The 11584-nt window shown below is 41.9% G+C and overlaps 1 protein-coding gene across 1 annotated transcript; it reads left to right on the forward strand.

Moving 5' to 3' along the window:
- Nucleotides 1–1587: 1587 nt before the first annotated feature.
- LOC308328905 (uncharacterized protein) lies at nt 1588–4145 on the forward strand (the record flags this gene model as incomplete). The annotated part of the gene is made up of 5 exons (XM_080783017.1): nt 1588–1651; nt 2283–2582; nt 2763–3113; nt 3562–3689; nt 3816–4145. 5 exons carry the CDS (start codon nt 1588–1590, stop codon nt 4143–4145), a joined length of 1173 nt encoding a protein of 390 aa, XP_080639143.1.
- Nucleotides 4146–11584: the final 7439 nt, after the last annotated feature.

Below are 11584 nucleotides of genomic sequence, written 5' to 3' on the forward strand. Positions count from 1 at the left end.
AACCATACATGCACTAGCACCTTGGATTCCGTTGCGCCCTTTAAGCTCAAAATTAAGAGCACTAAAGCACTCTCTGAGCCATGGCTTAATGCTAACACCCGCGATCTCAGACGAGCCTGTAGACGCGCTGAGAGGAAATGGCAAAAAGATAGACTTCATGTTTCATTAGAGATTCTCCGTGACTGCCTCAGGGACTACCAGAAAGCTGCTGTAGCTGCAAAAAAGGACTATATTTCCAACCTTGTGTCTAAAAACAGTAACAAGCCACAGGTCCTCTTCAATGTCCTTAACTCCATCATAAATCCCTGTGATACATCCCCGGTTGTGCCCTCACTTACTCTCTGTGACAACTTCCTTAATTTCTTTCTAGATAAAATTACTACACTCAGATCTGCCCACTCACCTTCCCTGGTGCCGGCCCTATCCACTCCCACTGCTACCCTCACTCATTTCAAGCCTGTCTCCCTAACCGCACTCACTGATATTGTCAATGCTCTGCGACCAACTAATAGCCCCTCGGACAGCATCCCCTCATCTTTATTGAAAGATGTCTTCAGTTCTGTTGGCCCCACCATTATTTTAATCATAAACTCCTGCCTGAAGTTGGGTACAGTCCCGGCTAATTTTAAACACGCCACTATCAAACCTCTTCTTAAAAAGAATAATTTAGACCCCTCCGTCCTCGCTAATTTCCGACCTATTTCCCAGCTCCCATTTTTATCTAAAGTTTTAGAAAAAGTAGTTTACATACAGCTTCAAGCATTTTTAACTACTCATGGTATCCATGATACTTTTCAGTCTGGTTTTAAACCTGGTCATAGCACCGAAACGGCCCTACTTAAGGTTTTTAACGACCTGAGTTTAACCGCTGACTCAGGTAGTCCGGCCGCCCTGGTCCTTTTGGACCTGACTGCCGCTTTTGATACCGTGGATCACAGCATCCTGCTCTCCAGGTTAGAGCATTATGTAGGTATCACTGGTACGGCTCTACTGTGGTTTAGATCCTACCTGACTGACAGGAGTCTTGCTGTCAGGCTCGGGGAATACTCCTCACGCACCGCCCCCCTGTTTTGCGGAGTTCCCCAGGGCTCTATCTTAGGCCCCATTTTATTTTTATTATATATGCTGCCCCTAGGAAGCATAATTAAGAAGCATAATGTCTCTTTTCATTTCTATGCGGATGATGTGCAGCTCTATCTACCTCTAAACACCAATAGTCTGCTCACAGACCCCTTCCAGCCACTCCTCGATTGCATCTCCAACATCAAAAGTTGGATGCTAAATAATTTTCTCACCCTCAACGAAAGTAAGACGGAGGTTATCATTTTTGGCCAACAGTCAGCCCCGTCCCTTGCCACTTTGGGACCCCTCAGTGCAAATATCCACTCATCTGTCAAAAATCTGGGTGTGTTCTTTGATAACAACCTTAAATTTGATAAACAGATTAGCTCCGTGGTCAAAGCAAGTTTTTATCAACTTAGGCTAGTGGCCAGGATCAAGGGCTACCTTTCCCAGCCTGACCTTCAGAGAGTTATCCACGCCTTTATCTCATCGCGGCTCGATTATTGCAATGCGTTATATGTAGGCATGGACCAGTCCACCCTCAGACGTCTGCAGCTTGTCCAAAATGCCGCCGCACGCCTACTCACTGGTACGAGGAAGCGTGATCATATCACTCCCGTTCTTGCCTCCCTCCACTGGCTTCCTGTTAAATTCAGAATTGATTTTAAGATCTTATTATTTGTTTTTAAATCTCTTAACGGTTTGGCTCCCCTGTATTTATCGTCACTCATGGTCCCTTACACCCCATCCAGGGCCCTGAGGTCAGCTGACCAGCGGCTCCTGACTGTGCCCAATTCAAATCTCAGGTCCAGAGGTGACCGTGCCTTTTCAGTTGCTGGCCCCAAACTCTGGAACTGTCTACCCCCTCATATTAAGTCTGCTCCTTCCTTAGAGGCCTTTAAGTCTTTACTAAAAACCCATTTCTTCTCCCTGGCTTTTAATGTTTGACCTAATTAACCTGTGTACTTTTTATGTTGCTTCGATTTTGTAATATAACCTGTGTACTTTTGTGTTGCTTTGATTTTGTTTTACTATGTTACTTGTGTCATGTTTCCTGTACAGCACTTTGGTTGGCCTCCTGGTCTTTGAAAATGTGCTCTATAAATAAAATTTGATTTGATTTGATTTGATCCATTAACATGGAGTGGGAGAACTGAACACTTTCGGCTCACAAGGCATGTCTGCTCTAAATGGTTTGTAACGGTCTTGTCTCTGTACAGAGCCTGATGACGTCAGGCTGGTGGGAGGAAGCAGTAACTGTAGTGGTGTACTGGAGATGCAACACCAGGGAGACTGGAGAGCCGTGGATGGTCAGTCCGACTGGAACCTGAAGTCATCCTCTGTCGTGTGTAGGCAGATGGACTGTGGCTCTGACGTTTCAACACAAAGGAGTCCTGCTTCAACGGTTCAACCTGTGTGGTGGATCACAGCTGACTGTGTTGGAACCGAGGCTTCACTGAGGGAGTGTGGAATGACACTGTCTGAGAATTCCACTGTCACATTGGAGGTGATCTGTTCAGGTAACACAAACAGTGACGTCCGTCTACTTGCCTACTCACTTAACCTATACATCGTCTAATTTCAGCAAAAGCCATACAATATGTTGGATCTCTAATCTTGGTTCCATCTCATTGGCTACTCTATACTGTTTATGTAAATATCTGCTGTACTATAATTCAATCACTCGTGTCTTGTTACAGATCTTCTGTTTAAGCCAAACATCAGCGTCTTCCCCACTCTAAACGGGGTTTCTGAGGGCCAGCAGCAGGGGCGGCAGGTGTTGGAAGGTTCCAACTTCAGCATCAGCTGCTCCATCCTGCCACAGTACCCAGACGGCTCCTTCCACCTCACCTTCACTGGAGCCAACAGCACACACAACCACACCCAGCCAGCTGTCAATCACTCTGCCAACTTCCTGTTCTTCGAAGCAGGCCCCGGCCACCAAGGGAATTACAGCTGTGCTTATCACGTCGACGTTGTTATAAATCACACCAACGTGTTTTCTCACAATGTCTCCTCTGAGAGCGACATCCTCTCTCTCACCGTCACAGGTAACCTGAATGAAATTACCTTTAAACCATTCTGGGCGGGAACCCCTTTTGGTGTTTTAAGCGTTAATGTTATACTTTAGCTGTTGAAAAATAGCAGACCTACAAGCTTGTAGCGTGTCACCGAGTGCCACGCTACGAGCTTGCAGGTCTGCTATTTTTGATGAATCTTGAAAATGTGGCTCAATTCTTTGAATATATATTCTTTCAGAGTGAATGTTTTTAACTCAAATCTTTGCTTCTGGTGGCAGGGGGAGGGGGGTCCTTGACATGAAAAAGGCTGAGCACCACTGACATAGAAACACAGGTTTTTCAGAAAACTGATTTAGAATCGGCCTCAGGTCTAAATGGGTTAAACTCACAATATGAATCTCCGTCAGGCATGATTCAATCAAACATGAAGGTTTATCAAATGTTCTTACATGATTTGATGATGTTTTATTTTTCACAGCCCCTCCTACAGTCCCTCCTACAGTCCCTCTGACACCTGAGGACGACAGCAGCAGAGTTACAGTCACTGTGGTGGTGCTGCTGTTGGTGCTGCTGGTACCCATCCATGCCCTCTATTGTCTCTGGCAGGTAATACATCTTTACACAACACAAGACTGGAATGTGTATAAATGACAGAGTTAGGAGAGAGATAGGAGGGTTTTCAGCCAGATGTGATTCAGTGACTTAACGTTGGGTGTTTCTGTGTTTCTCCAGGCCAGCAGAAGACATAATGCAGGAGTGTGGGACACTGCGACGGTTCATTATAATGTCGGAAATGAGAACATTGATATTGAGTATTATAATGTTGTTGGTTCTGATTCTGAAGCTGGCATCGAGTATGAAGTGATAGATGAACAAGTAGTTGTTGAATCCGGCCCCATTGAAGAGGCAGACGACTCAGACTATGAAGAGATAGATCAACAAGTAGTTGTTGAAGCTGCTGGACCCAGTGAGGAGACAGAATACCACCAGTATGAAGAGATAGATCAACAAGGAGTTGTTGAAGCTGGACCCAGTGCTGAGACAGGAGTCCAGGCCCCATAGACACTTGAGACGCTCGGGTGGCACAGTAAAGTAGCTGTGCCCACCATTGCGGAGTCTAGGGGGGTTCGAATCCACCTCACCTGGCTTTGTCGAGCATCTACACAAACACATTTGGCCCATGTTCGGGGTAGAGAAGCCGGGCGGGGAGGGTGATATATATATAGTCACTGCACATAATCCTAAGTAGTAGTAAGATGAAGGCTCTACATCCTCCCGGTATGATCTCCAGGTGAGCTTGTGACAATGTACAGAAATGTGTGTGGGGGGCAAAAAAAGGGGGAAAAAAGAAAAGAAAACAAGATTGACAGGAACAGACAGACAGAAGTACTGTACTTGACCTGATGTTTGTGGTTGTAAATAGAAATTGGGGATAAAAAGGGGCAAAAAAAAAAAAAAAAAAGATTGACAGGAACAGACAGACAGAAGAACAAGTACTGTACTTTACCTGGTGTTTGTGGTTGTAAATAGAAATAATTCCTCCCAGTCCACACAGACCATAGCTAAACGAGGACAGACAGAAGATGTGATTTTGAAACGGAAGCCTTGTTGCGTTTTTATTTAGCTTGTTATGGGGGCATGGTTAAATCAATTTATGTAGTGTCACGGTCAGTCATCCATGCTGGCGCTGTATAATACTACAAATATTAGCCGTCCCAAACGTCAGGCTCAACCGCCGCCTATCCAGTCAGGATGCTCTCTGTGGTTCCTCTATGGAACCATGCCCCGAGAATTAATATCCCAAGCAGGCAACAGCAACACGTAAATAGTCGTGTAGGATAATTAAAATAGTCAACTTGATGAAGGGCTATAGTCAGTGGTTGCTATACAATTGTTACTTTTACATATTTTATGCGATTAGGGTATTAATATGAATAATCTTGCTTTGTCATTCAAGCTAATGTGTAATCCCTCCATTTTTTGCTTTGTGTTTTGTTTATATATTCTTTTTACAGAACAGTGTTTGTTATGAGCTGTAAGCCATAGTGTAAATAGGAGGTTATTGTTCCAAAAAAAAATATGTATGTGATATATTACCATGTTTTTGTTCTTTTTTTAAGATTTTAAGATTTTAAGATTTTTTTTAAATCACAGTTAAGCAACTTTACTTTGTATTGTATCCTTTTCTTTGTGTTACTTATCTCTATTGTTGGATGAACACCTCATTGAAGTTGGTATACTGTACATATAGTCCATTATGAAGGCATGAAACCCATTCAAAGCGCATTGGAACTGAATGCACCTTCATTACTGTAAAGTCGACGGCTGTCACTTAACTATAACTATTCATACAGTTTTAAACAGTTGAATTGATGAGATAATGTAATGTTTTTTTCTTTGTGCCTTTTGAAATAAAGACAAAAGTCCTGAAAATGAAGAATGTTCTCTCCACAATGTGTTGTGTGTAGTAGATGAAGCTCCCATCGGTTACCATGAACACAAACGCATCCAACAGCAGCAGCAGAAGACAAGCTGCTATGGTAACTAAACTGACATTTTAACATAGATTAAATACTTTATTGGCAAAAAAACTAACCCTTTTCAAGAGGGATTTGGCCATGAAAGAGCCTCGTCAAACACATTTTCATTCAAAGCAACACGGAAACAATGAATGCAGAGTGAAGACATCACAATAGCGCACACGTTACACCAGAGCAAATAACAACGAAGAATCATAAATAATCATAATACCTCTCCATCATCTTCAGGGGGGTCCCTGGCACTGAGGCCGGGGCCACTGGAAAATATATGCAAAACATGTGTTCATTCTATCTGATAATAAATGCATTTTGTTCTCAGTCCCCCTGGCTATTTTATGTAGAAGTTAAACATCAGCAGGGTCACCACTGTCTCTGCTAACACAATCTGAGAACCCATCGTCAAACAATAAAGGAAAAACAGCGCCCTCTTTGCCAGTCAACAGTCTGTTGAGAGACTACTGCTAGTGCTAACATGACAGATAAACTGATCATGAGCTAAACCTAGAAGTGTGTTACATGACCATCCCCTGGTGGACAAAGTTGTAAACAGCATGACATGCAGTATATAATGCATAATGAACTGTGAACAGACAAAGCAACAAGAGACATCCTCATCCTTACATAAGTAATAGGAAGAATATGAACATGAGGCGCAATCTGGTATCACCAGAGTAATCTAGTAGGAGAGTAATGACACTCTGTTGACTCCCATTGTAAGTGTAACAATGGAATGCGGAAGTGCTCATCCTATCTCAATGGGATAGTCCCAGCCATAGGAGCAATGTTTGGAACTATATAGCATAGGCACCCGGGCTTTACGGCGAGATCAAAGCTTGTCGCCACTCTTACTAGATTACTCTGAGTATCACATGCATGCTAAACAGACTAGACTGAGGGACAGCTTCTGCTGCACATCTATTTATTCACTCATAATTAAATATATCTACCTGCTGCACTTTAGACCATGCTCTGCTTTTCCCCCCCACTTTTTTTCACTATTCACCAGTGGTAGAAGGTATTTTAACACGTGGTGATGTTGAAGCGTGGGCGGGGCTCTGCTGGAAATTACATACGTCATCAAACCTATCAGATATCAGTGATTCACTGGTGTGTTACCTCGAACTTTACGCTCTGCTCTCTACCTGTCCTCAAACGAGCATGACAGTGTAATCAAAATAATAATGGTCAGATCATCGCATACAGACATATTTTTTATTTACTGCGGAGAGAACACATGTTTGACTGATCACTCGTCACTCTCGTGGTGTTTTCCCCCTCTCCCTCATGGTTCCATAAGGATATGTAGGCTACAGGAGAAGGAGAAGTAGTCCGCACACTGTTTGTAGCTCCCACAGGAATTGTATTAGGTATAAGGATGACAACGTTTCGACCCCTTTGGGTCTTCGTCAGGTGGCCTTGGCCTCGTTTAACAGCCACGGCAATGTTATGATGATGAAGATTGTTGTCATTTTGTTGTTGTCATTTGCTCTCTTAATACCCTGACGCGTTCACTTGTTCCAGCTTATTGTTCCACCTTGCTTCAGGAATACACAAAATACACATTAAAGAAGCAGCCAAAACTGCAAATAAGTTTGCCATGGATAATGCTTGGTCACTGTCACATGAGACACACACTATAGCTGTTTCAGTAGTCTTATGTCCTTCTTCTATATAGGTCCCTACGAATCCATTACACACTTTGTGTATATTATGTGTGAAATATTCCATTCCCCTTAACGCCCAGTCCACCACAATTCACAGTGCATCTACTGTACTAATTGTAACAATTATCCCCAAAGGCACCCCGGGTCTGCAACTTGCACTGGGCTTATATTAAAAGGTCCAAGGACAGTGATTGCTTGACTTATTGGTAGCTTCTTTACCTTCTATAAGTTCGGGTGTCCATAATAAACTAACAGGAAATTGTCACAACAGTCCTGTAAAATATATTTTGTATCTCTATGTCACTGGATTTCCACTAAATTCAGTCAGATTGCAGAATGTGTGATGAAGAATACAGTGGTCAGCTGGAAGTGCGAGACGTTCCGGGGTAAGTTTGCACTTCCTCCCCACATATTTGTGTGTTGTCACTGCTGTTGTATCCTACTAGCTCACCTACCAGTGATGAGCCCCCACCGGGGGGACGTTCGTAGTGCCTCTGTGACCGTCCTACTCCTAATCCTCCTGCCAACACTCCCTGCTTGATGGGGGTGACACAGCTCTGCCCGTAGGATCACCCTCCCCACCTGGCTTCCCTTTCCTGAACATGCACCACAGTGGATTAGAACCCCCAGACTATGTGGTGGTGGGCTTGTTGGTGTCCTTTCATTTTTCAATTGCATCTTTTATTTTAATATTTTGTTACAGATTTGCATGTTAAAAACCCCAAAGACAAAGTTGAAAATAAAACGCACAATCGCACATGAGTGAGTCTCCCTGGTTCCCTGATGGCTTACATTCTGTCTTTTTGCAGTGTTGTCAAGATATGTCAAATGAAAACCCAGCAGCTCTGGTCATCAGGGCAGGAGATGCCTTCTGCAGGTAAGACTTTGAGTAAGAAGCTCTGGGGCCTGTACAATGATTGAAGGATGTCATCGCTGTAGGGCAGAGATGGTGTTTCTACTATCAGTACTATATCAGTACTATCACTACTACAGTCTTCACACAAAAATAGTGATATTAACTGATCTACAAGCTCACAATTCTAAGCTTGTAGAACTGCTATTTTTGGAAAATGTGTTCTATAATGACATGCCTAAAACAGAAACACCTGGTTGAATGTGGATAAGTCTCTTTTGTTTTTCATAAAAGGAAAACCATGTATACTGTACCAATTATATAATCATTGATAACCTGTTCTTAATAAATGCTTATTTGACAACAAGAAGAAAGTGGATAAGTCTCTGTTGGTTTTATACATATTTTTCCAATATAAACAAATTTAACAAGATACCACAATGAAGGAGCCATATTCTATTAAATCTTTGTATTATTAAACATCAACCTTTTTTATAATAATGTTATTTTATGTTATTAAGGGCTGTTTCAAGGGGTACTTAACGCATAGATTCAGGGCCATGCTTGGCAAGAACAGAATAATTTTCCCTGGAGAGAAGGTAGGTTTCCTGTGTGCTCATATGTTTTCATTTTTGCCTGCAATGAATGATCAATGTCTTCAACCATAGTTTAAATATCCAATTTGTCTCAATCTCTCTGAGCATTTTTTTTTTTACAGAGAGTGCATGGTCGGGAAAGTAACTTTAAAAAAAGGCATTTTATTAATTAATCATCGGCATGCTGCAGAGCAGAGATCACAACGTACACGTTTCAGTGTGTAGCCTTTGTCAGAGTGGTATGATATCATACAACACTACAGAACTGGTTGGAATAACGTGTTCCTTCCACGGGCTATGTCCAACCAAGGAAACTCCCCCCTGTCAGGTGTAAAGGAGCAACTTGGACACTCAGGCATGAAGGAAGCATGAGTTCAAGTCCGTTGCTCTCCCCTTGTCATATGGGGACTAGGTTGGTGGAGGGTGTGTAGAGCCCAGGATCACATGATTAGATGATTGACACAGGGGTGAAAAATGGGTTACAAAGTCGTGGGATAAGAAATATATATTAAAATAAAAGATATATCATACAACACTGACCAAGGCTACACAGCCGTGGTGTCCATAGACTTGGCAGCCATATGACGTATTTCCGAAAGCCAGACGTTGGAGCGGCTAGTGCTATTGTTGAAAAGAATAGTCTGGGGCAGAGGTTCTGCTCTAGCAAGGAGTGTGTGCACAGTTTCACGTCAAACGGGCCAATATTGCAAAACATTAGCTGTTCACGGACGGACAGACAGGGGGAAAAACATAGTCAAAATAGACAATTAGGTTATAGGCTTTCATCAGTGATTCATCAGGTAGTAGCCTATGATTATGCATATCATATTACATATTCCAATGCAGTTGTTGGTGAGTGGTGACCAATTGTTGTTATATTCCAGGGTCCCACAAACACTGGAGCTGAAGAGCCTGTTGTGTTACAGTTGTCGTCTGACCATCAAAGATATGGTGGGTGAAACACAGCTTGTATGATGATCAGTGGAATCATTTAAAATATGTCACATCTGTCTGTCTAGTAGTCTACCCCCTTATTTATTATGATCTGTTGTTTTCTCCCCACATCTCTAAAAGCCTCTGATAAATTTGAAGTCACTCTGGATGAGTAATGCATGGCAAAACATATTCATTTTAGGTCTTCATTCAAAAAACAAATATTGACAATGTCAACCCTTCAAATGTAATGTCACTTACAGAATGTACTCCTTTGTAGGTCTGTATTCAACTCAGTGAATGAGCAAAAACAGTTCAGTTTGATATCTGTGTGTGTGTGCGTTCAAAGCTTCACTAAGTTCACTTAATTTGGTGTGTGTGGCTGATGTACAGTATATGACATATACGTATGTCCTGATGAATATCTGATTTATTGAAACGTTGACGACGCAATACAAATACAACAGAGCTTTTTCACCATCACCTGAGTGCTTTTTTATGATACCTTTACTCTTTACTGTGCCACGGATGTCCATCCACTGTACTATAGTTTGTCCTCAAACCATGAAAAACAACATACTATAATGTCCTCGAAATCCATGAAAAACGACATACTAGGCTATACATGGGCAACTGGCGGCCAGGGTGCCACATGCGGACCCCAACTTCACTTAATGTGGGCCTCAGGTTAATATCAGAATACTGATATATTATTTATTTCAGTTGTTACAATTCCAAGGTTCATAAAGTTAACTATAATTAAGGCCATTTGAAAGGCATTTGAAATAAAATATATATACCGGTAAGCTAAGAAAGTAACAGTGGAATATCTATATAATGAAACTATACATATAAACTACTAGAATTTCGTGCGCGCTTCGCGCGCACTCATCCCAGAGCTACTTCGCCACGCACTATGGGAAGAAATAAATGGCGGGAGTTGACTCCACATGTAGTAACGGATGGGTTATTGGAAATGTACCATTGTTTTGTCCTGAATATTTCCACAGCCTAATTACTAAAGGATTGTGACTGTGGGACAGACATACAGTCTGACATACAATAGGCTACACAGTGAATAAACAATGACCTATATGCCCAGAGTTCTTAAATTAACATAGTTGGATTTTAACAGCATGCAAGGCAGCGATGCATGCATGCAAACATGTTTGTCCAGCTGAGATTTAGTGTCTCCATCTCTCTGTGGAAGAGGTTGCACATGACCTGTACGGCCACACTGAGGCGCTCCAACACAAACACAGACACAAAACAACACCACGCTGTTTGTCCAGTTGACCCAAATCAACACCAATACCTAGCCTGTTTGTCCAAAACACACTATCTGCTCGCCATGTTTCTACTTCGCCACAACCTAATGCTAGTAACAAATGTACCTATTAGTTTACTCACAGCACAGCACCGTCACTCCTGTCAGTTATTTCGTCCTAATAACTTGAAGTGGTTTATGGTAGCTGACATGTGTAGGTCCGTTGCCTGAAAATATTACATGTGTAGCTAAACGGATCTCTGAGTAAAAAAATGAAACGTGCAAAATATGTTCTAAAATTGTATTGTATTGTGTAGTGTATTCTAAAATTAGTTTAGGGTTGTATAACATTGTACAACTCAATCAATCAAACGTTTGTTTAATCAATGTATTGCCCCATTGGAAAAAAAGAAATGCCCAAACTGGTACACCCGATACTATTTAATATTTCCCTTATGTTTGATACATTTTCTTATCACATCCATGGTATGAAAACAATGCTAAGGAGTTGCTTCAATGAAATATAATTGCTTTAAGCTGAAAACGATATGTTTAATGGTGTTTTTTAGCGTTGTTACATTTATCATGCATGCCGTTACAATTAATCCGATATGCGCAACAAATGTAACACTGAAACAGCGTCCACGT

Source organism: Protomyctophum bolini (genome assembly GCF_963924005.1).
Source record: "Protomyctophum bolini genome assembly, chromosome: 14".
NCBI classification, from domain to species: domain Eukaryota; kingdom Metazoa; phylum Chordata; class Actinopteri; order Myctophiformes; family Myctophidae; genus Protomyctophum; species Protomyctophum bolini.